The 27,189-nt window shown below is 35.7% G+C and overlaps 1 protein-coding gene across 1 annotated transcript in view; it reads left to right on the plus strand.

Annotated features, from left to right (window-relative positions):
- PREP (prolyl endopeptidase) overlaps window positions 1-27,189 on the plus strand; it is a 79,397-nt gene that overhangs the window by 30,203 nt on the left and 22,005 nt on the right. Inside the window, exons 7-10 of the mRNA XM_063311610.1 lie at window positions 1,937-2,042; window positions 13,900-14,091; window positions 17,477-17,674; window positions 24,708-24,811. Of these exons, the coding sequence (XP_063167680.1) occupies window positions 1,937-2,042; window positions 13,900-14,091; window positions 17,477-17,674; window positions 24,708-24,811 (600 nt within the window). The remainder of the gene's footprint in view (window positions 1-1,936; window positions 2,043-13,899; window positions 14,092-17,476; window positions 17,675-24,707; window positions 24,812-27,189) is intronic.

The following is a 27,189-nucleotide window of genomic DNA, read 5'->3' on the forward strand; positions in this document are numbered from 1 at the left end:
TTTTTATTACAATTGTACAATGTGATACTATTACATTATACAGCTCACCATAGCACTGGAATCTTCTGTTGCTATATTGCTAAGAATAAAACATTTCTATGTTCTTTTCAATATTATATATATAATGGTGAATATACAAACATTATGTCTTACATCTTTCTTTAGGTCTTTAACTTATCCTTAGAATAGCAAAGGCTGAACATCTATGATTTGCAAAACAATTACCTTTCAATAAATGCCGTTACTATGTTGTAATGGTATTTATTACAGAAGTTTCACATTCAATTATAGTTCATATATATATAATGGTATTATATATATATGAACTATAATGGAATGTGAATCTTCATGTATAAAAAGCTTTATCTAGACAAGGCTATCTGGTATGTAAAATGTATTAAAATAAAATTTGAATGTCTTTAAATATGCTCAAGTTAATCTATAGAATCACTGAAAACATATAGGAAATGTCGTTGGTATCATTAAGTCACATACAGTATTCGTTTGCTTGGATTTATACTTGAAAAGTAATGAGATCAATAAGAATTTTTCTTATTGTTTTTTTTTTAATTTTCGTAAATGCTCGCAATACAGTAATCTAAGCCAAACTAAAAATATAATCAAAGGCACCTTTGTGTAAGTGGGATAAAGATTTATTTATTTATTAGATTTATGTAGCCACCCATCTTATACATCATAAACCTGGGCAGCTTATGAGCAACAATAAAAAGCATAAAAACTAGCATAAAAATTCACAGCACCCACAAAAGCAACATACCCCACACATCCCAGGTGGAGCCCCACACTGCTCCAGCACTCGTAGAAAAAGCCAGGTTTTCAGGGCTTTCCGGAAGGCTAGGAAGGTAGGGGCCTGCTGGATCTCGGGAAAGAGTTCCAAAAGGCAGAGGCCACTACCCAGAAGGAGCACTGCAGGCCCACCAGGTGAAAAGGAGCCCTGAAGGTTCCACCCACAAGGAGCACTGAAGGTTGCGTGAGACAGGTGGGCGTGCTCCAGGCCCCTTCCCTTAAATGTTACCATTTAAGGGAAGGGACCTGGAGCACGCCCACCTGTCTCACCTGGTAGAACCCTCAAGGAGAGGTGGTCCTGCAGATGACCTGGCCCTTGCCATTCAGGGCTTTAAAGGTGATAAACAGCACCTTGTACTGAATTGAGATTGAATATTATTGGCTTGCAGCAGAACAGGATGGAGAGTTGAAACCTTCCTGCCTTGTGCTATAGTGAGAGTGGAATGCAAATAGCAGTTTCAAAGGACTTTTGCTAGAACTGAGGTATAGGAATAAAAAGTTACATTCACCCTTTTCAGTTATCCTCAGATTGCTAAGTGCATGTGTGCGCATGCATGTATATACACACATGAACACCAGTAATTGTTATGCAAGGTATTTTTTTTAATGAATGTCCAAACGCAAAAGAGGCAAAAGGTTAAAATAATTTTTGTTTACTTTTGAAGAATGTGTCTTTAGTAATGTAATTAATTTAGGGTGCTTTCTATGGAAGGCTTGGGTTTCAATAAAGATCTATCAGTATAATGTTTGATACTCTCTAGTGTCAGTTTGCAATTAGCACAACAACTACAGCTATGCAATTCTGCTCATAACATTTTACCCGTGTAGATAAAATAAATTGTGCTTGGGTGTTTTTGAGATAACTGTTTTGCCAGATTATACTCTTAAATAGTACAGAATATGAAACTTCTCTGTACATAGAAAAATGAAATGGGACTAGGAAATCTATTCAGTTTGCCATTTGGAGTGTGATCATGAGATTAGGTAGAGGTAGACAGTATAAAAAATAAAATACATCATTACTTTTGGTTGTTTGGTATTTTGACATACTTTGAAACTTTTGTTCCTAGACTTTTTTGGTAAAATACATTTCTCAAATTAATGCTGCTTTAATTTTGGTGACGCTTAGGTGTCCGATGATGGGCAGTACGCTTTGCTTTCTATACGGGAGGGATGTGACCCAGTGAACAGATTGTGGTACTGTAATCTACAGAAGGAATCAAGTAATATAACAGGTAAGATAACCACTTTTTATGTTTGCCAGACCTTTGCTTGCTTGCTTGATTTCAACTCTTGAATCAGTACAAATCTAACTGGCTTATAGCAATCATTTATTATATTACAAATCAGCATACAAGACATAAGGCTAACTAGAAAAAGTGTCTTAATAACCTAATTATATCGTAGTCTGGTGTAGCAGAAGTTGGAAGCAATAGACAAAATCCATTTGCTGTTTTACTCACACATAATGCTGTTTTATGTATGCAGAAGATCCCATTCACATTGAATGGACATTCAGATCTAACCTCCTCCCCACATTAGTCTGTTAAATTGGAGGTTTACTGTATAGTTTTTATGTTCAAAATCTAAGGATCAGGTTATCCCTCATTCCTTTTTTTATCAGTATTAAGCTGTGTTCTTGAAAATGGGGTAGTAGTGGATATTTTCCTTTGTTATACACGTCCCACAGAATCAAGACTGATGTGATGCCTGGGAGTGTGAAAGAACAAATGTGCTTAATTGGATACAACTGTGTGAGAAATTTCACACCTATAGTCATATTGTTTTCATTAAAATCCAGCACCGCAATTATTATGAATGAGTTATTATTCCAAAAATGAATTTGAATCTGGACTTTAAATATAAATATGTTTACTTTCTCTTCATAGCAATTATCTGTTGTCTGTTCATAGTGGTAACATATAGATCAGCCTTTTCCCCAACCTAATGACCTCCAAATGTCTGTTGGGGTATAGCTTCCTTTTTCAGGCAGCATGCTAGCTGGAGATAATGGGAAAATTGCATAATAATTATAATTATATTTTACTCTGCTATTTAATCTTGTGAATTTAGTTACATTCTGTATTGAACCAATAGTCTTCCTTTCTGCCAAAACTGCATGGAGAAAAGTACATTTGCAGACTAATATTGAAAAGATAGTGACAGAATGTTTCGGGTATGATATATGATAAGCAACCACCGAGCCTTAATTACATACTTGCGTTTTTTGTAGATTAATTTGATTTCATTTCAAGTACAGTTCCAACCTGAACAAGTGAAGTTCATAAGGAAAACATGTGGGAAGAGGATGTGGCATAATATCCTTGTCATTTCTCAAGCTGTCTGTTTTCGAAATATAGCTTTAAAACTCAGACTAAAATAAGGTTCATTTCTATGTGTCATGCACTTGATTACATGCTAGGAAAACTGTCTTTCCCAAGTTTAATTTATTTGTCCTCTTTACAGCTTCCCTTTCTGGTAATGATAAACTGCATTCTCAAGATTCTGAAAATCTTATTCATGCCTGTTGTGCATGGAAAATGTTGTGGATATCTTTTTTCTTTCTTTTCTTCTTATAGGTTCTTCAGAATCAAAGCATAATCCCAATAGGAGGTCATGTGACTTGGTGGAATGTGGGGAAGGAGTAAAACAGCACAGTCACCTTTTCATAACATTTGAATAAAGAATCAAATTAACTTTTTATTATACTAAATTAAAAAAGAATTGGAAACAGGTCCCCTTAGGTGACCTTCCATTACGTGAACTTCCATTAGCTCTTACAGCAAGATGACCCTTAATAACTTATATTTTACAAAGTATTTGTATATTATTAATCTTTGCCTTCCATGGCAATAAATACCTTTCAAAACATATCATTCTGCCAGAAGGAGGATTTCCTTAGGGCAAGACTCCAAGTTTCACTCAGCCCTGCCCTACCCATATCTCCTAGGTCACTTTCACTTCGTTTCTCCATCTCCCCAGAAAATGGTGGTGCCCTATGTTACCATTTTGTGAGTTAGAATTTGAATACCCTGTCATCACAATAGCTAAACAGGAATTCCTTTGCTTTTACTTTCTGCATTTCTCTAGTAATTGCCTCTAGTGTTATCCATTTTATCTCTAGGAATAGTGGAAATGATGTATTTGTGCTTTGAGTAAGAACAAGGCTGCCTGATCAGTATCTCCACACTCCCACTTTGAACACAGGGACGAAGCATAAAAGTCACACCAAAAAAAGTGCTAATGTGGAAACAGAAGGGTAGGAGCATAGAATGTTAAGAATTATTTATGGACATAGACTTGTTCATTAAGCTCTTGGCTGTTAAGGAAGTCTTTAATGATAAAGGACTTTTCAAACCACTCTGAATGTGAAATTTGTTGAGGCCCATATTGTCTAAAAATGGAATAAGCAGCAGATAGGGCTAGACCAAAAGAAAGCCAGACCTCAATTTAGCAGATTGTAACAAAGTTTATTTCAAATTCTTTAAATTCTTTAGCTTATAGTTAGTTTTTCTTTTTTTTTGGGATGAAGGTTAACTCACCAGGTGGCTTTGCAAACTTGTCATTTTTAAGATAAATAGGTAATTTCCAAAAGTGATTAGAAAGTGAGATTAGGGAACCCAGTGTCCATTAAAAGGCTCTGCTGCAGTTAAGAGTGTGATGGTTTCCCTCTCTCCTGGCACTCAGACACACGGGAAACCGCTATCCTGCAGTCTCCTTGCAAGGAGCAGCCATCCAGAGCACAAGTAGATGATCTCCTATCCTCTCCTTGTCCGGCGAGGTTCCGTGGGACCAGTCTACTCACTGGTCCTATGGTGGTGGCCACAACATCATCTCCACTCATTTGGAGACGTGCTAGCACACCATTCCTCACCTGGAAGTCCTCAATGGGATATATTCCTGAGTAAAACAACCTGAGTTTTGTCACTATTGTATTTAGTATATACTAAAAAAAACCTGTCTGTTTGTCTATTCATTCTAATATTAACTTGGAAACGCTGTCAGGGGAAGTTGAGATTTCAACATGTCTGGATGGCAGGAACGAAATTTGGGAAAGCTATATCAAATTCCACTATCTCTTGTGCATTGAATTTGCCAGTAGCTTTTTTGTTCTCTCCTACCTGTAAACCATCCCAGTTCTGTATTAAGGGTCAGGCTTTCTTTGAATTGCATCTCATATCCTTTTACTTTTGAAAGCCGTAATTAAAGTAAAGGCTGCCCATCACTAAAGAGTCTGAGCAAGCATGACATCTTATTAGTTCTACTGTAGAGGTAGCACCTGGGTCTTGCCTGTTCACTCATTCCTATGTTCTTGGCATCCTCAAATTATTCTGAAGTTCACTCATTCTGTTCCTGGCAGAAAATGGATTTAACTTCAAAGATGATAATGTGTGCTTTTAACTCTCTGTCACAACTTTGTAAATCTCTAGTGTTTATACTGTATACAGCCACTATCACCATATGTTAGATATTTGAGTTTGCATATCCAGAGAAGTAACAGAGGTCAGATTGCTCACCCTGAAATATGGAGTGGGATATTGGACTTTACAAATGATTTTCATGGGACAGTATCTAAATGAGTCTGCAACATAAGATTTTTTTTGTGCCTGACTGCCTTGCAAGGGACTGAAGCTCAGTGTAAAGGAAGCTTCTTTGCATCCTGGTGTCCCAATTTCACTCCTTATGCAGAAAGTACAGAAAAGCCATTCTGAGAACATAGGTTAAAGCAGCAATGGGTGCTGCATTTAGTCTAGTGTTGTGTGGACGCCTTTCACAAAATGGTTCCCATTTTGTTTGTCTTGTCATAAAATGGCTGCCAAAGGGAAACTTCAGCTTTCTAGATTCTCCCACTCTGGATTCCATCCCACCCCAACTTACTTTTTCTGTGCAAATGAGTATATTTCCAGATAAAGCACTGGGCTATAGTCACATACGATCTTTTATTTTTCTAAGAATGCCTATAAGGCCTCTTTGAACTCATGGACATTCTTGGTGCTTTTAGTTGCAGCCTGCCAGCCCCAATTATTTATTTATTTTTCATTAAAAGAATGTTTAAAAAATTAAATCAGTTGAAGCAGAAAGCCTAGCAGGTGCTACAAGAAGTGTTTATGGGCATATTGGTGCCCATCTTGCTGTCTCTAAAGTATATCAAACAGCATCTGCCCAAGTTTTTAAAAAGCGGATGTCAAGGAGAAAGGATAATATCAGTGGTTGACTTGGAATAATATAGCTGCGTTAACAGCTGAACTTGTTTTAACCATTCTGTGAATGCCCTTTCCCATTTCCTCTGAACAAATTCGATTGCCATATCATTACTGTCTTTTATGTTATATTCTTAGCAATACTTACATTCCTAGATGGGCAATTTCTACACCTTTATGCTCATATGTGTATGTTTGGTAATACAGCACAAGCTGTTTGTTATCCTTCTAATGAATGCTTGCTCTAAAGGATTTTTTAAGGCAAGCTGACAGTCTCTTTGATTTCCTTACCAGTATATTGTAACAGAAGTATTTTGTCAAATTTCAAAGTTACCTGGAGAACAATTTCTGCTGTTTAACAATGCGCTCTGTCTGCTTAATTCTGTGAAAGATTGTCCTTTCTTTCTTTCTTTCTTTCTGTCTTTCTGTCTTTCTGTCTTTCTGTCTTTCTGTCTTTCTGTCTTTCTTTCCAAGATTCCCCATTGTTCCTTTTTGCTTAGCAGAAGCAGAGCTGTATAATGCCTGTACATTCTAGTACACAATCTAAGTTGCAGCACCTATGGCTGTGTACGTAACTCCAATACCCTGAGCCTCTGTGGCTAGCATGGTAGCCGTGGAAAAGGCACAACTTCATTAAGGAACAGTTGAGAAGTATCTCAACTGTTGATCTTCAGATCAAAATACTGCAGAAATTCCTGTGCAATGCCCAGTTTCTCCACCTTATCAGCCGAAATCAGTCCTGGAGATTTCCTTTTCCAAATAGACATCTGTTATGTACTGTAAGTTCATGTATTTATCTCTCTCTGTGTGTACAAAAATACTCATACATACATACCTGCTAGAAGCCACATTCCAAAAATGGGGAGGACAGAAAAAAAAAGGATTATATTAAATAATTTTCTGTAAAATAAGGCAACCTGTTTATAAAATACGTTGCTCCCTATCAGCCATACGACATCATACAAACTGTTTTACATACAGAAATACACAAATACGCATGTTCCTCACACAAGTTGGATCAGTCTTCTGATTAGCCACTTCCCATTCCTATTTCCAATGAGGAAGCCGGTTCTTTTATGGGCTGCCAAATGGCCCTCAAAAAATCTGGTACAGGAGACCGGTGAATATTTGTACGCATCTAAGACACTTGTAACATAAATGGGATTTATTTGCCCATGTGTTTTAAACCTCTTCCTTGGAGCCTGAAGGTGTAGATGCATTTTTAAAACAAATATTCTAAACATATTTCTTCCCTTCCTCTTTATATTCTCTGCCCATTCCTGGCTATTAGACTTTAACCCACCCTTCTTTAAAAGAAAAAAAAAGCAAATGTTTAAAAAATCCAAGAAGAGGGGAAAGGAGTTTTGTGGGTATATTTGGTTGATTGATTGATTGATTATGTGCCATCAAGTCAGTGATGGGCCAATTTTCTACTATCCAAAAGCAATCTATGTAACTGTAATTCATTTAAATTTTAGATATTATCACTTTTTTGTAATTTTAGATTTTGTTATATTTTATATAATTTTATTGTCTGTTTTATAATTTATAGACTGCACCCAGGACCTCACTCACAGATGTTAGTTAGGTTGTTTTATAAATGTATTTTAATTTTGTCTTAAATTTTATTTTGTTTATTATCCATTAAGATAGATTTATATATATTCACCGATCACTTTGCTTGTACTGGTCTATGACTGTAATAAATTGAATTGAATTAAAAAGTTGATGGTTGATTCTAAAAGGCAGAAGCTATCTACTGTTGTGGATTCAGTCTGAGGAAGGAGCATCACTCTGAGGAGAAGAACCAAGTTTTGTTGCAACGTTGGGTGCCTGCTTTACAAGAAAGAGGGACCCCAAATGATGGGGAAGCAAAAAAATTGTATGGAAGTTGAGGGCTAGAAGGTGGGAAATCCTAGGGATCTCATTTGCTGACCAATTTGGGGGAGCTAGGCAGGCCTTTGTCCCTGTGCCAGGGGTTATTTCTATTGTTAGGCAAAATGGGCCTTTGAGGAAGGCAACAGAGCTGAGGAAGTCCATTGTTAAAGGAGATGGAATGTTGAGGCCACCAAGCTGATTGAGGATGAAAGGTTTGTTTATTTATTTATTTATTTTTCAAATTTCTATCGCTTCCTGTCTCTCCCGAAAAGGAGACTCTGGGCGGTTTACGACAAAATCACAATTAAAACATATAAATTACAATATAAATTGATCAGTAAAAAAATAGAATAGATATAAAATGTAATCCAAGCAGCGCAGATCTTGTTTGTTGGGGAGAGATCTATGATACTAGCCACCCCCAAGATGAACTGGTGCCCCTCCCACCCCAAGCGAGGCAGTAGAACCAGGTTTTTAGGTTAGGTTTTTTTACCTTGTTACTATGTGGCAACTTCCTTATTAGTGCTGCCCTTGAGCTGTATTGTGAGCTGGTAAGGAAGCTTCTATTTTTTGGTTTAGACAGAATTGCAGGAGACATACAGGTTGAGTAAATAAGGGGAGAGTATACAGGTTTGTCTCATTCTTTTGCCAGCCTGGAGTAGGTCTGTTTCACCATTTTCTGTCCATACTGTGGCTTCCTGACCTGCATATAGGTTTCTCATGAGCACAGTGAGATGTACTGGGATCCCCATTTTTCTAAGCACATTCCACAGCCTGATGTGATCAACACAATTGAAGGCCTTTCTGTAATCAGTGAAGCACATATTGATTTCTTTTTGGTATTCTTTGATTTTCTCAATTATCCAGTGTACATCAGAAATAATGTCTCATTGTTTAAGAGAATGATTTATTTCAATTATCAAAGCATAATAAGATTCTAAAGAACCAAATAAAATGTACTGATATTAGACAAGTTGGAAATCCATCCATATCCACATGACTACATATTGTCTTGTGTAAGTTGGGATTGTATTATGGGCTGTAATGGAAGAGTTTGCTAATGTGCACAAATGTGCAAATAATGATAGTTCGAATGTAGAAGGATGAAGGAGACAATAAATAAGCACAGATTCATTTCTGCTTCACAACATCATTGTTTGGATGACTATCTGAATGCAGCCCTAAATCAGTTTAAATATTGGCTTATTTGTCCAAGCAGTTTGAAGCAATTAAGGGATTTGCTGTCATGCATGTCTTGATGAATTTTTTAAAATGCTGATTGACAGTTTTAAGCTAATTATTTCTTTGACATATTTGCACCCATTAGTACTAATTTACATGTTCCATATTTATTAAGCTGCAGTGGAGTATTAGAAGGTGGTGGATGGTAGAGTTTTGCTGGGCTCAGCATATCTCTTCCATAGTTGTTTAGGCTTGCATATATGCATGGCTGAATCTAACATTTGCCATGAAAGTGAACAATGCAGGGTAATTTTATAGTTATCTCAGCAAATGTAAATATATTGTGCAGTATAAGAGCTAGTGTTAACTACAATATTCAGAGATTTCAAGGCTTAGGGTACAGAGAAAACAAAAAGATTTGTCTACATCAGTGTTTTTTAAACTTTAAGCCCTCAGGACCCCTTCCCACTTTTAAAAAGTTAACGGAGGACCGCAAAAGAGCTTTTGTTTGTATGGATTGTATTTATCAATATTTACCATATTAAACATTAAAACTAACATATTTGTGGAATATTTCTTTATTGAATCATGTAAAAATAGCAATATTAAACCCATTTGATATTAACATAAATAAAATACATTTCATGAAAAAACTCAATTTTGTTAACAAAAAGTAATAATGAGATTGACATTGTTTTAAATGTTTGCAAATACCTGGCAAATAATTTTGATCTTGCAGACCCCTGAGAGGGTCTTGGGGGACTCCCAGGGGTTCTCCAACCATACTAAGAAACACTAATGAGACTGTGTTGAAATCAATACAGCCATATTGATATTTTATATCCAAGGAAAAGGGTGACATCATTGCAAATTGGATATCCATTTTGCAGTGATGCACTTTAATTGTTTGTTAGATTTATATACCACCTTTCCTCATCTTTGTCAATGGTTGATGTGATTATAGTATGGACCAAAGAAACAATGGATAGGAAGAGCCATGGCTGTTTCATTTGCAGTTTAATCCATTCAAAGCTATATAACAACACAGGCCCAGGTTTTAAGCTGGCAACCTTGGCTGTCAGAGGTTGATGAATTGCCCTCAGAGTACTGAGAGTGATGACAAACTTAGCATCAAAGCCAAATCTGCCATATTAATAGAAATAGTTGTATTGAAAATGAATTCTTTTCAAGTTATACTGTATAGATTGCTGTATAAATCATCATACTTGAACCTCCTGAAAGCTATTTGACAGATGTTAAGAACTTTACTGTATCATTACAGGACCTAAACTATTATACTGTAACTGCCATGAGTGTGGAGACTAAGAAATTGAGCAAAGACAAGCATTCTGTTGGTAGAAATATATATGGGGCAGGTTTTTGCTGTACTTAAATGCTAAAATATTTAACTTAGTTTACTCTTAGTCCAGCCTAAGTATGGAACCAAACTAGTTTAGCTAGTGAGCAGGCTTGTGAGCTTCTGGAATAGAAATGCAGGATAGAAATCTAATAATATGTTGATGATACACAAGTTAGCAGCTCAAATAGGCAAGTAACAAGGTTGACAAAATTTTTGGAATATATAAACCATTAATCTTGTGGTATGGATTGTGAGTCTTCTCCAACTTTTCATTCTCAGTCAATGTCATATTTATCTGAGAATTCAAGAGCTTGAAGTTCTAAGAAATCTGGAGGTTACTAGATAGGGGAAACTGGACGCAACTCCATCTTTTCCATGTATTTTGGAAGGTGATAAAGTATCATTCCTTGGCAACATATTGATGAGCTAATATGTAAGGCACTTTGCTGAAATGAATTCAGGTAAGGGCATGACAGGAGTCAACTTCTTAACCTGGAGTCTAGGAAAGTTATGTACGAGTTGCTGTGCCCAGGACATAAATAATTACTTATATAGCCTTTGGCTTGCAATTGCAGAAATTAGATTCTTTCTTAACATGAGGTTTGCATAATAAGTAGCAATGGAGACTCTCAACACCAACTGTGGTTTAGTGTGCATCAGACTGCTTTGGTTTATGCAAGATTGCCCTTCAAAATCTTTCCTAGTCCAGGTCTTGTAAGTATCTCCCCTCCAATATACTTCAAATAGATGGGGCGGGGGGAGAGAGAATTAACCTTGGGTTATTATTATATCAATAGGATTCTACTTTGTTATGAAAGAACTCAACAAAAAAAATCAATAGACTTCCTGTTGTGTAATATGAGACTTTTGGACAATTGTCAATTCCCACACATGCATGAATAAACATAATAACATCAGTTCATTAGTCTCTAGTAAATTAGTAAAAAGATGATTACTCTATTTCATGCATATATTTCATACATTTGTTTCTTTTTAAACTTCATGTGACAGTCATTCTTTTTCTCCATATGAAAGTATCTAAAATAAAAGGTAACTTACAGCTTTGATTTCCTTTTTTTTTAAGCAGAGAGCACCATTCTATGGCCATCCATATGTTATTAACCAGTAATTTCCAGGATCATTCAACATTAGCCATGCTTGAAGTTGAAGTTTTCGGGATGCTGTACAATTGAAATTTAATTGGATATATGGAGGTGGCAACAAATTATTGTAGTGTTCCTGCAGAAGTGTTCCTATTAGACTGCCAGCCATGCCATCCTTCTGGAAACTCACTCCATTCAATTCGCAGCTCTGATTTTTCCATCTCAACCCCCAAATGGTTACTAAGTATGCTCAGAGAGGTTTGGATGTTCAGGTAGACATCATATATGATCCTGGGCCAAACAGTAACTTATTGAGTTCAGGTTTGGAAATTGTAGGTAAAATCACATTTACACATCAAGCTGCACCATAATGTTTTTGTCATGGTGTATGACGATCCAGAGTCAGTCTTGCAGAAGAGCAAAATAATTATGACTTCTTACAGAGGAGCAAAATAAGTATGGCTTGCTTGATAATGTCCTCATTTTTTAAAAAATAGCATACTTTGCACCCTTGTTAACTGGCTAGAGACTTAGCAGGTCAAAACCATCTTGGAATAAGCTGAGTCACAAGCAATGTTCATATATCACATTAAGCTAATAACAAGCTGTGTTTTCAACAGGCTCATTGTCTTAAATGATAGTCTGTTCAATTAGTCTGTTTATACATCAAATCAAGCAAAACCGAACAAATCACATTATGGCTTACTATGACGCATTAACCTAGTTTTCATGTGAAGCAGCCAAAATTAATTTCTCTCCCCCGGGTTTACTATATAAAGTTTCTTTCTGCAGCTTGTGTAGATTCGGGAACTGAGAAGGCAAATAATAGGGGTGGGCTGAGCTTAGATTTGGCTGATACTTTGGCCCTGGTGGAATAGGCTTTTTCAGAGCCATGAAGTTTAAATGGAGCCACCAAATCTTGTCCTTCCTAAGTAATAAGCCAGTTCTTCTGGGTGGAAAGTTCTGATATTTCTTGAAGGAACATTCAGTCATCTAATTCTGTACATAAAATGACACAGCCCAGTTTATCACAGACTTGGCCACAGTGGTTCAAAACCTTTAGTGTTGGAAATTGATCACAGCAATATGTTATTCTCTCAATCTTATACTTACTCCCTGAATATTCTGCAGTAGTGCTCTTGAACTTTGAGGATTAAAAATAAGGCTTGCAAATCACAAGGAGTGGGCAGAATGGAATTTGAGGTTGAGGCTGAAATATATATCTTTTCAGATACTGTAAATGCAAAAGACAGCTGAGGGCATTCTTTCCTTAGAGAAATTCACATGGCACCGCCTTTGCTATCATGTTAATGCCAAGAAAAGTCCTTTATATTTTTCTCATGGTTTCTCATTTTCTATTACTGTCCTGCTACTTTTTCTGCTTCATTTAACAGACATTTTAATTGATTTATTATGTTTTTCTATCAATTCGCTGTTTTTACTATTAGTACTGAAGGCAACTGGACACATTTAATTTTTTTTTAATCAGCTCTCTGGTGTCTCTTAAAAAAAGACAGTTTTTCTCTTTTGATTTCCAAGGTTAATTTTACCTTTATTTTAGCTACCTGATTTAGCTACTTTGCATTTTAACTGATTATATTTTGAAATGCTATTTTATTCTGTGTTATATGAAGTTTGTTTTGTAGACAGACATGAGGAATTTTAAATTGAAATGCAGAACTTATCCCTTTAAAAAAGCAACTAGCTTAAGAACTGTTTATTTCCTATTTTATTAGGAAATTTCTTAGTGTCATTAATAAAATTGTATGTGTTTACATCTTGCATATACTTGCACAGATATATTCTTACATCTTGTATAGAAAAAAAATATACATACAGTACTGTGCAAAAGTTTTAGGCAGGTTGAAAAAATGCTGTAAAGGAAGAATGCTTTCAAAAATACAGTATATATTGTAATTGTTTATCAATTTACAAAATGCAAAGTGAGCGAACAGAAGAGAAATCCAAATCAAATCAATATTTGGTGTGACCACCCTTTGCCTTCAAAACAGCATCAATTCTTCTAGGTACACTTGCACACAATTTCTGAAGGAACTCGGCAGATAGGTTGTTCCAAACATCTTGGAGAACTAACCACAGATCTCCTGTGGATGTAGGCTGCCTCAAATCCTTCTCTTCATGTAATTCCAGACAGACTCAATGATGTTGAGATCAGGGCTCTGTGGGGGCCAAACCATCACTCATTTTGTAATCAGTAAGATCATAATTCAGTTCTGCCTTTCCCCAGGGGTAAGTTACAGTTACGGCACTTGTAAGTAACTTCATATGGGATCTGAAGGACATTGTTATAAATTTACCAACCTCCCATATTTCTCTTAGAGTAAATTTCTTTATTATCTTAATATAGGTATTTTGCAGTGGGTGAAGCTGATTGACAACTTTGATGCAGAATATGAGTATGTCACCAATGAGGGAACAATATTCACCTTCAAGACAAACCGACATGCTCCAAACTATCGATTAATTAACATTGATTTTAATGAACCCGAGGAATCCAAATGGAAAGTGCTGATTCCTGAACATGGAAAAGATGTTCTAGGTAAGATTATTTAAATTATATATTTCAGCAACACAACAACAATAATAATAGAATATAATCTGTGATGACAGAAGAGAGCGCTGTTATGATAACTGTGGAGAGCTTTGTATTATTCATCTTAATTAAAGCAAAAGTGTCTGAACTTAAGAAACTTTTGATTGGCAAATAACATAGTTGTGCACTCACAATTTTTATGAAGCTGTGATTGCTGTATGAATCACAAGTGAGTAATACACACTGATAGGATCCCCCCCCCCTTTTTTTTTAAGAATAGCTGAGGCACATATTTGAGGGATGTGATGGTTCTAGAATGTATCCTTGCAATGTAATGGTTCAGGAAGATCTATTTGAATAAGTATATTCTAAAGATGATACATTTTGATTATTTTTAACTTTTAAGTTAGTTCTTCTGAATTCAATGGGACTTTGTCCATTCAGAATGTTTTAATATTATATGTTAAACATGTAGACATGTACTAGCACTATTAACAATGATATAAATTCAAACTTAATAATCATTATAAAAATAAACATTTGATCATGTTTGAGAAATCTTCATACCTAACAAGGAAATTGTCTTGATACTAAAAGGCCAACTGCTATTGTGTCACGTTACTTTAACCCATTTAATCACTTCCAAGATTTGGTTTGGGAAGATATAATTATAGCTGAAAGCAGTTAATAATGTATTGCTGTAAAATCTTTGCAGTCAAGTGAATTTTTGATACTGCCTGATATAACCATGACATAGTAATGAAATGCTTTATACAAAATCAAGATATGTGACAGAAAGGTTAAATGATCACTTAGCATAAGTGACTCATTGCTCTGGTAACAAGAATGGGCTTACACACAAATTCCTGATAATAAAATAATTCACAGTTCTTATTCTTTATTCAGACATAAAACTTAAGGAGCGATTTACACATAAAGGATATTGATCATGTACTAAAGTAATGTAACTATGTTACATCCTAAGTTGCTCCAAAAGGTTCCAAAACAGGATCAGGTAGGAGGAAAAGTGTCTTCTCCCCCTCTTTCACCTTGAGCCAAAAGACACAGGTATTAAATATGGGACCTTCTTGAAAGCGAAGTGCTCTGCCACTGAGGGATGTTGTCTTTTGTCATGGTCATGTGGCTACTTTTCCATTACAGGAATTGTTTTATTTGTGATTGGGTTATTGGTGTTTTCTGGGCTTGGTTGTTTTCCTGCAGACATTTCATTATCAGGCGAGATAACAAAATGTACACAAGTGCACTAATGATATTCAGAAAACACCAAGAACCCAACAGTTCAACCCTCCGTTACATACACTGCCTACTATTTGCATCTGTGACTTCCTGGATTACATGAGATACAGTCCCTATGCCTGGGTATGTAGGGCTGTTTTGGAAGTGCCTTCCAAATGATTTCTGTGAACCAACCCTGTATGAAAGTTTGGTTTACTGTTAAGTGCACCTACCTTTTTTATATGCTATCATTTGGCTGCTAGACAGGTACCATGTCAGGGATCAAGGGTGATCCTGATTTCTTTAAGTATCTACCATTTCACAACCACTCGTACTCAGTCATCATTTATATCTCAGTACATTTTTCTGTCAGCACCATCCATATAAAACTGTTACAAATGACATGCTTAAAATAATTTCACTTCCCTTTTTTAGTATTGGTTTTCTCTTTCTGGTATTCCTGTGCCACCACAATTACATGCATCTAGGTACTTCACTATCAAATCATAAAACAATTTTAAAAACCATAAACATCATAGTAGCACTCATAAAGCTTAAGCAAACATTAACATAGTCCATGGCTGATTGAATAGGAAGCAGAGCATAGATGTTAGTCACCAAAGACCTGCCAGAAATGCCATGTTTTAACCACTTTGTGAACAAAATTGGAGCTAGCCAGATCTTGGGTGAAGGGAGCACATTCCAGTGGCTCAGAACAGCAATAGGGAAACATTTTGTTCTGGGCCTTCCCCTCTTTCACCTCCTAAACTGAGGGAACATGGAACAACTTCTCTTAAGTAGAAATTAGCAGTACCAGAGTATTATAAATGCTATAATAGAGTGTATTATGGTACAGTACTAGAAATATTAGTATTCGTAGCAGCTGGATAAAAAAACTTAGCAAGTCTTTTTACATCGGTTTGGAGTAAATGAAAAAATACATGAAAACTATTTTTTCTACCCCAAAGCATTAAAGAAGAGTTGAGTTATAAAGAAAGACTTCATGTTGAGTTATGTTTATAACTCAGTTCTGTGAGTTACAGTAACAGTAAACTGAAGATCTATAGGGCAGGAATCCCAAGACAAGAACAGTTAGCAAGGGTCAAAACGTCATTGCTTTTAAAGATTGCTTGAAAGTTGTTGGTTTTACTTTTTTAAAAAAAATCAAGGTATAACAGTCATATTTGTCCTTTTGATAGCTACAGTATAATGTATTTCTGCTACTTGGGAGGCATAAAGTATTGAGTGCCTTACAAGCAAAAGTATTTAATCACAAAAATAAAAGAAATAACTACTGTTGCCTAAATTCCCTGTTTAATAGGCATTTTGGGCCCTTTAAAGCGTGTCCTTTTTTATCCCCTCGGTAGAGTTAATCAGATTAAAACCAAGGTGCGTACAAGTATGTAAGATAAGAATCAGGCTGTGGAAATTTGTAATACTTAAAATGGAGGGTATTTTTTTTGTGGTTAAAAACAGAAGATGGAATAACATAGTAAAACAATGAATTCACAAAGGACTGTTCCATCAGATATGTATGAAAAATTGGCATAAGACTTCTCTCACCTGAGTTCTCAACTGCCAGTTCCAGCTGTCACGAGAATATCCTTCCTCCCATGCCTTCTCTGATTTTATCAGGGGGGAGAGGGCCTCCCTCCTCAGCAGCTCCTCAAACTGTCATTTTGAGATCATCTTGTTACAGGGGAAAGAAGGGTACATTTAGCAGCCTACCCACTTGTTGCAAGAAGTGCAAAAATGCAGGAGAAACCGCATTTCCTCCTCTTATTTCCCTTCTCCAGCTATTTTGTTTATTCTGTCCATTGAAACAACTAGGTAGAATTCATCTATGTTAACATTAGAACTAGTATAGGCATTGGGCAGCAGGTCGGAGGCCCAGAAGGCTTTGGATCTTGTTAAGAACAATGTAGAGGGCCTGTTTTCCATATATTGACATAAAGCAAACAGATACTCTTACATGTGCTTGCTGACATAAAGCTGAAATATATTTATAAATCTGAGAATCTTTTAGGATCCAAATAACACAGATAGAAAAGTTAAGGTGGAGCATATTAAAGTCACAGTTTTTTCTAAAAAAGATTACATTCTCTTAAAATTGCATTCTGAAAATACTGTAGCTGTTTTTCCTTCATATTGATAGAATGGGTGGCTTGTGTTAGATCCAACTTCCTAGTCTTGTGTTACCTGCATGATGTGAAGAATGTTCTGCAACTTCATGACCTGGCAACTGGTGCCCACCTCAAGACGCTTCCGTTAGATGTTGGCAGCATTGTTGGGTATAGTGGCCAAAAGAAAGATACTGAAATATTTTACCAGTTTACTTCCTTCTTATCACCAGGTAAGTGTGACTTCTTTTGCATATTACAATATTTTTTTTTGCACAGGTGTGAATGAATATAAAATAACAACACACCTATAAACTAATGCAATTAGTATTTTCATATTTTGCAATATTACATTGGTTTGGGAAGAATTTTTCTAAAAATACATCTTTCTGCATATATAAAAGTAGCATGTCATGGAGAAGCACTTCCCCTGATCCGCTACACAAAATATGCTATAGAAGTAAATGAATTAGTATTTCCCCACTGTTTTCTTCATGAGGAGCAAGTGTAAGTTTGCATAGGCTGTTGGCAATTACCATGTTTTTAGCTACGTAATAAGCAGAAAGATACGACTTAGCTTTTATAATGTGGCTTTTTTGTCATTACCAAAACTACGTCTTGGCTTTTCAAAGCCCAGTAGTTACCAATAACTACAACTACAGCAAAATTAGTGAGTTTACTTTATTCGTTTTCTCTGTAATTTACAGATCAGTCATTATGTTGAGGGAGTTGTGATGAACTTCAAAGCAAAATGAAAATTACATCCCTGCCTGTTTTTGTGCAGCAGTTGGACAATGAATTTGTTTCCTGTTGATAGCCTTACGCTCTACCTTCCTTTCATGTCTCCATAAATGACAGAAAGGGAAGTCAGAAAACTGTGTTTAGCTGAATATGGTTGGGCTGGCAATATTTGAAATGTAGAATTTTCCTCCTTCCCCACTGCTAATTGTTACATTGGTTCATTTCAGCACTTGAACAAGACAGTTATTACAGAATCTTCTATTTTAGAGAATTAAGGATAAAGAATTAAGAAGAGTAAACAATAAAGAATATAAATTAATGAATGAAATGAAATAAAGAAAAATAGTAATAGAACTGAATGAAGATGATCTGATCTTGTGGAACAGAGTTAAATACATGTTAAATACAGGCCTGTTCAAGTTAGGATCTGGGGACTAGTCTGCAGGTAGTGCTTTCCAAAGAAGTGGGGCATCTGCAGAGAAGGCACATTCCCCAAATCATCACCACTTTCAAGTGAGCTTGTGGCAACTGTAGGCACATCTCAGAATATTTCAAATGGAAAGAAAAGAGATACTGAACCCAGGGCTATCTAGGACTTTAACAGCAATAGCAAGCACTTTGGGTTTTATTTAAAACAGCCAGTGCACAAGTATTTTATTGTTTTAGTTGGTTTTTAATGTTATGCGTTCTCTACTTTTGTGTCCTGTGCTTGTTGTTGATCATTTTTGTATGCCATCGAGATCGCTTTGTTTGAGTTGGATGAATATACAAATGCTACAAGTTATTAAGTAATACTAAGTTAAGTATAAAGTAGTGTCTAAGCTTTTCTTTTCTCAATGGTATTAAAAACTGCTGAGAGATCAAGAAAAATTAACCAAATCATATTCCTTCTATTAGTTCCCATGCAAAAAGCCCCATTAAGCCAATTCAGGGAGTCTCAACCCAATACTTTGCTCTGAAACCAGTTTGAAACAGAGCAAGATAATTGTCTTCCTCCAGAACAGCCTGAAGCTCAAAAATGAAGCACCCTCCCTTTCATTTCCAACCATGGAAAATTAGAGATTGGTCTATAATTGCCCATATATGAGGTTTTTTAAAGGGAGTTAAGCAAGGAGGCATGCTGCCATCCCAGAGAGAAGAGTTTATGTTCCTAGATGGGCAAGGATCCAGAAGACAAGTGATACAGTGTATTGGTCCAAATGCCTTATGCACATCCTAAGGATTTACCAGTGAAAATTAATTCAGTCTAACCATTCAAGCAGAGTTACCTAGATACCTTATTTGACTGCATCCAGACTGCCTTAATGCAAGACATTTTACCAACAGAAAATTATTAAAGACATCACAATAGTCCTCTCCCTTAACTCCGGGAGAAGATGTTGGGAGCCAGAGTCATCCTCCTTACAGCCTGCAGCAACTCAAGAAACTGAGAGCTTCCAAATGCAGTGTGTGCAGGACAAAACGGCTTTTTATTGCATGTACCATCACAGTGTAAGCTTTTTAAATGGCTATGTAACATTTAAACATTTTAAATCTTCTTCCGCCTGCCATCTGTGACAAGACCTCAGGCACCTCTATCCAGAGAACATCAGCCTGTTCAGAACAAAGGTTTAACTTGAACCTGTGACCTGCATTGTGTGTGGTCCAGTACTGAGGAACACATCCTCAGTATGAATGGATTCTCCTACAAATAAGGTTAAAAATCAGAAGAAGTCTGGTAGCAGCTTTTCTAAATAACAATTTTATTAAAAGGCATAACCTGTTGTGAGCTGCAACTCACTTCTTCAGATGCATAGAGATCATCATCTTCATCAAAACCTGCATAATCAATCTGTCCTCCCCTCCCAATTTAAATCCTACCTTAGTCTAGCCACTCTATGCATCTGATGGAAAAGGTGTTACTAGACTCCTCCTGATTTTTTGCTACCATAAATTAACATGGCTCTCCTCTTAGAATACCTGGTATGGTTATTGTTTTTATAAATCACAGCCACTCTTCTTCCTTGCTCATTCCTTCTTGCCCACACTATTACACTGCTGTTGGCTATCATGGTGAAAAATTAATGTGAGGCAATAATTAACAAAATCTACTTTCCTTAATTACAAGCTTTGGTTCTCCTAAAATGTCATAAGCCCTTTTTAAAAAATGTTGTACTCTATGCTCTCCATCATGTAACATTATTGATTGGAGGGGATCTTTTTGTTTTCTATAATAGTGTCTAAAAGAACAGAGAATGCAGAAGCTACTATTTTAGACATTATGAGAAAAGAGTAATGTATTTCTTCTTCTGGAAAAAAAATCTGAAGCGCTACATGTATACTTTGTGAATGTGCTTTGTCTTGGTCCAATTATTTTATACTGAGGTATCTTTAGACAGAAAGAAAATAAAGCAGCTTCCCTCAGCCCTGGGAAGCTTCACGCAGTTCTTTAGGCTGACTTTACTATATCCTGAAAAGCAACATACCAATTTTTGTTAATTGTGGCAATTAAGCTAAGCAATCTGAAGCCTTTTTAAGTCTCAGTGATTATCAGAGGGGAAATTAACATATATTTACATTTTTCAGTTTGAATTAAAATTGCTTCTGTTTAGACTGTATAAATTGTAGATAATTTATGTCAGCATTTCAGTAATAACTGAAAGGAAGTGATCTTAGAATAATTCTGTTTCTTCCTTCTGACCTAAAAGGAAACTAAGGCAGACTTTGTGTTTTTGTACCGTGGAAGTATAGCACACGACTATCTTCTTCTTATATTTCGTTCTCTCCCTTCTGTCCTCAGCTAGGCAGGTAACTAACTGCAAGCCTGAAATGAAATTTTAGAAAAGGACAAATAATGAAACATTTTAGTCAAATTTTCATATTTTGCTCATTCAAGCTCAGTACAGCAAAGAGGAAACTAGGTATAAGAGGGCAAGATAGTCTACATTTTTTCCCATTGTAGAGGGTTTTTTTTCAACCAATCTTCAATCATATTCCGAAAGTAGTTTTTAAAATTAGAGATTAAAGAGATGAAAATAAATATGTCATCTTTTTTACTTGAATTGAATGGATGGCACAAAAATATTGTATGTGTTTTGTTTGTATATGCTGGGGCAGGGAGATATGAATCATTTGTCTATGAGATATTCATATTGAAGTGGTTAGTTTTTTATCCTGTTGGATTTTTCAGTATAATAACCAAGCATAAGAAAACCAATAACATAACTGTTAAGCCTTAAATGATCAGTTCAGTCATCTATAAATTATAGAAATATTATTTGTAAAAAAAAACCCACTTCATTATTTACATCTTTTACATTACATTAATTTCTAGTATAAATGGTTGCCTATGAAATAAGATTGAACTGCATATCAAGTAAAATTTAGAAAGCTAGGATTATGTTTGTCATGTGCAGTCCTAAGAAATAAAGCAACAATAAAATGAAATGTGTCTGATTAACTTTTAAGTACTGTATGCAGTATCTATTAAATCCTTTTATTTTGCTTTTTATATATTTTTAAATATTTATGCACTTTGCTTTTTTTTACTACTGAATTACGTGACTGTTTTAGGAATTGAATGCCCTCCAGATTTTTGTTCTCCAGTCATTCCTATCATATTTAGATGAATGATTTTACAATGCACATAGCAAGTTACATTTTGTTCGCTTTTGCATTAAGAATAACTGCAACAAAAAGATTTAATTTATTTTCATTAATGTAAAATATTACTACACATGTAATTAAACACAGCAAAAAGCAGAAGGGCAGTTGGCAAGAATGTTACATCTAAAAATTCATACTTAGAGGAAAGTAAGTTGGATTTGTTTACACTGTGTAGACAGAATTCACCATAAGAAAATACTGCTCCCAAATGTGTCCTAAGAGGGGTGAGTGTCCTGTCTCCCCGCCTCCTAACAGGCAAGTAGCTTGTCCCCTTAGCCACCATCACCCCAGCCTGGCTGGATTGTTTGGTTGAGGGAAAGGCACTCACTCTGGCATTTTTTACAAGTTCTTTGTGAAGGTAACCCAGATCTCCTTTAAGGTGGATGGCATCTTTCCTTTAAGATCCTACTAAAAGTGATTGTCCTGCAAAGGCTGAATTTACTTGCAGTTGGAGGAATGGTAGGAGGAAGCAGCCACACTGTGGCTCTTTGGTGCTGATGGCTTGACTGAGGCCTTGTGCTTAGGGTTTGACTGCCCATCATTCAGTCGACTTTTACAGCCCTACTGCCTGATAATCATAGATGAGGATCAGGTTACACAAAACAAATATCTAAGCCTTCTACCCATTCCCGCTGCTTAAGCAAAAACACCCCTTCTCAGGAATTTTAACTCAGTATTTCTTGAATCCAGCCAAAAGAATACCTCAAAGAAGTTCTGATGCAACAAAAGTCCAGGGAGGTTCCTCAGAAAGGTCTAATAAAGCAGTATTGTTCAAGCACAGTCTTTGAAAGAGATACCATGAGCTATCCGTGTTTATTCTTACAACAGGTTGATTTGACCATCATTGATGTCTGTAAAAACATAAATCTTATTGTATATTTCTTTACTTTATTGCAGAAGAAAATTCCATCAAATGCAAAGTAAAGATAATTTGCAAATCTGCAAAGTAAAGATAACCCTAAACCCTAACACTAACCCTCAAAATGTCAGAGCTATATTATTATCAAACTCAACACTGCAGATAGTATGCTTCTAAAAACTTACCATAATTTTAAAATAAGATGTTTCTTCCCCTTTGCAATTGTACCACCAGTGAAGTTAAATGATGTCTTAGAGATAACTGTCAGGTTTAAATGGGGTCAGTGCAATCCAAAGTGCCATTACTTTCTTGATTCAGAGAAACTAAAACCATTTGTAAGATGCTGCAATAATGACATGGATGGATTTGAAGAGAAATGAAACTATTTTTAAAAGTTCTAGAGATGTATGAACATGAGAGAGAACCAAAAAATGTTACAGCGAGCCAACTGCTTAATCTACTGAAAGAATTAAAAATGTCTGTTAATGAACTGTATTGATTGTATGTTATTGTGGTCAACATTTCTCCATTGAGTTCAGACTGTGAGTTGATATTTTCACATTAGCATCGAATTAAACACCTCTTTGAGAATGGCTATGGGTAATGCATACCAATAACACTGCCATACGGATAACAGAAAGTAACGCTCCAAAGCACTTAGCCTTGAAGCAATGGTTAACTACTTACGAACTCCATAAGAATTAGCAGATTTAGTTTCTGTAGATATTTATATCTGTGTTTTGCCTCCATTCTCCTCCCTTTCACTGACTTTTCACTTGATCAAATTGATCAGTAAGATCTTGGATAAACAACACCATATCTTGGCTTTCTTATCTGGTCAATAGTCATCTTATCTCAGTTTGCTCTGCTTCTTCCTACTGATACCTGTTGTATTCCCAGATATACCTGTACTGTTACTAATTCAAAAGTAAGCAAGTACATTTTTTTAAAGAAATCCATTACTGGCATGTTTTGTATTGCCTAATTTGTACATAAATTATTTATGTAACATTTTTGTTTGGAAACATACTGCTGCAGCTGTTTCCCTTGTAATGTGGAATACCATTAGCAAATCCTTCTTTACAGTATAAAGAGAAAAATACTGGGCCATCTAACTTCATTGAATCAGTAGGATTTATTTCAGAGAATGTAGTTTATGATGACTGCATGCCCATCCTGAAATTCATTGTGTCCCCTCTATACAAATACTTCTTTGGGTTATCAGCTGCAGCTATTCAATTTAAGTGCAGTAATAGTAGTGCAATGATGATAATTCAATTTAGAAATAATTTTGTTTTAATTTGTTCTATTCAAAAGGAACTTGGGAGGTTAATTCCATCATTTGGAGGGACTGAGGAGACACTCAGACATAAATAATGAGAGAGAACATGTCTGTATATCTTTGTTCAAGACTGAAAGAGAATTACCTGGAAATAGGGATTGTTTTTTAATTAAGTTTTTAGGTGAAGTAAGAAAAGATATTGCTGTAGTGCAAAAAGAGGTCATCAGTAAGTGGAAGGAGTATACATTAATGGTGAACATTTCAAGGCATGTAATTTCATCTGGAAGGTTTGTGTTGTAGTTTTTGGTAGGGCATTCCATATCAAATATTACATATAAAAAAGACCATTGGCATGTGAAATCTCGCTGTGATTATAGTTGTTATAAAGGAAGAATGGCTACAAATATTGTCTTTATGTTTCATTTTAAAGGAAAAAATAAGATTGCTTACAATTTTCAAAATATTAATTATAGCAGGCTTGAAAATTCATCAAGTGTACCATGGTGAAGAGGTTTTACATTGACTAAATTTCTTGATAAATTACTATTTTATTAATTTGTATTTTCTAAGTTTTCTATATATTTAACCTAATGACAAATACTATTGAATTATGGCTGGGGGTTTATGCAGTTTGTTAGTTTTTTTAGTCTGTTTCTTTAGGATAAAAGATATCTACTTGCATGTTTTTTGTCAGTGAAAACATATTAAATTAATTAAGATACTTGAATTATATATTTAGGTATTATTTACCATTGTGATCTGACTAAAGAAGAACTAGAGCCAAGAGTTTTCCGAGAAATTACAGTGAAAGGATTTGATCCTGCAGCTTATCAAACTGTGCAGGTAAGTAAAGGAAAAAGAAATTGTCTTTAATGCATTCTTTTGTTCTGGTATAAAGGTTTTAAAAAATGCTGCTGGTTGAAATCATTCCACATTGGTATCTTGTTCAATTCTACAACACAGCAACTACAATTTTAAAATGGAATCTATTAAAATAAAGAGAGAGAGAGATTAGCTCTAACTGTTAGTAACAGTTCCTATAAATTGTTGTGCCTTCTTTAGAAAAGATGCGAATCAACATATAGAGTTAGTAGCTGGCATTTGCTATCAGTCATGTCCTATAATTTTCAGATTCTGCTTTCAGGTGTCTCTGGCCAATTGTATTGACATCAAGGAGACTGTGATCATGTCATTACAGACCAAGCAATTACTAGTGTTGTCACAGTATTTGGCATATAGTACTTCATTTATTTTCAGTATCAAGGCAACAGATTTGTTCTTGTGCTTTTCTAAAATTCAAAGTTGTGACAGAAAAAAAATTACAACCTTTTCTTTTAAAAAATCTCTCCAATAGTATTCATCAAATAAAAATCTTGCAGCCAGAGGTGAGTTGTAGCCTGCTAGTCCCATTTGTTCAAAGGGTTCCGTAGCGTTTATTCTTATGAATTCAGTATTAAAGTAGTTCCTGGTAAAAATACTTCAGCATTTTTAATGTCAGGGCATTATAATATGATTTATATATATATATATATATATATATATATAATATGATTTATATATATATATATATATATATATATATATATATATATATATACATACATACATACATACATACATAAAAGGTAAAGGTTTCCCTTGACGTAAAGTCCAGTCGAATCCGACTCTAGGGGGCGGTGCTCATCTCCGTTTCAAAGCCTTGGAGCCGGCGTTGTCATAGACACTTCCGGGTCATGTGGCCAGCATGACGACTCGGAACGCTGTTACCTTCCCGCCGAAGCGGTACCTATTGATCTACTCACATTTGCATGTTTTCGAACTGCTAGGTGAGCAGGAGCTGGGATTAACAACGGGAGCTCACCCCGCCGCGCGGTTTCGAACCGCCGACCTTCCGATCGACAGCTCAGCGATTTAACCCGCAGCGCCACCACGTCCCTTATATACATACATACATACATATATATATATATATATATATATATATAAATAATGTGGTTTAAAACGCAGCATAATTATAATTTAATATAGTTTAAAATGCAGCATAATTTCTTGAAGCCATCTGTTTCTGCTAAATTAAATTCAGTAGCCCATGTACCATGAACAGTAAGAACCAGGTTGTTTATGCCAACAAGAAGTGGCTCTCCAGAATGTTAAGGAGTAGGTCTTTCACATCCTGATTATTGGCAAAAAGCAAGGACTTTTGAAGTTGAGATGCTACCAATGGTCATAATAGAATATTAGTTTAATAAAAGAAAATTATTGTCACAGTTCTACATACTTTGGTTTTTCCTTCCACTGTAACATACTCTATATAGAACTTTCTTTGGGAAGTGTAATAAAGCTGTGATAACTGTAATTTTATAAATAAGATGGGTATTTTGCTCTATCGCATTGTTACAATGTCTACTGGGACTCTACTGAAGAGGAGTATAAATTCCAGCCCTGAGTAAATAGAATCTCTCTTCCTTGAAAAATGAATACTGAGTTATTCCTTCCTTCTCACAAATAAGAGTGTTCTTGCTTATTAATATCTTATTCCACAACTGCCTCTTCAGTTCACCTGAAATCAGAAGGTAAATGGATTTCCATGCTTTTATAACAACGTGCATGATACAGTCAGCATGTTTGAACTGACTTACCCCCACATTCCATTTTCCTATTATTAAACCCATGGGATTTAACTGAATCCTGAATATTTCTTAAATACCTTATGCATCTTTTGAGCAACATTTTTTATTTCTGAGGGCATTTTTGCCAAATATGTGCAAAAGTATTGGTCCCACATATGCAACATCTTAAGATACATTCTTGGTGTTTTTGCTGGAATAAAATAACCTTGTGTGGTGCAGAGTGGTAGGCGGCAGTATTGCAGCCGAAACTCTCCCCACGACCCGAGTTCAATCCCAGGGGAAGCTGGATTCTCTCTTGGGTAGCCGGCTCAGGTCGACTCAGCCCTCCATCCTTCTGAGGTTGGTAAAATGAGTACCCAGCTTGCTGGGGAAAGTGACGACTGGGGAAGGCAATGGCAAATCACCCCCTATAGCCTGCCAAGAAAATGTGAAAGCAGCGTCCCCCCAAAGGGTCAGACATGACTCGGTGCTTGCACAGGGGACCTTTCACTTTCACAAAATAACATCTAGATGCCATGTTATGAAGAATCTATAAAAAACTTGCAGGAAGAAACAAATAAGGATGCCCACTATACACAAACAGCAAGCAGC

Source organism: Candoia aspera, chromosome 1, assembly GCF_035149785.1.
Source record: "Candoia aspera isolate rCanAsp1 chromosome 1, rCanAsp1.hap2, whole genome shotgun sequence".
In the NCBI taxonomy this organism is placed as follows: Eukaryota; Metazoa; Chordata; class Lepidosauria; order Squamata; family Boidae; genus Candoia; species Candoia aspera.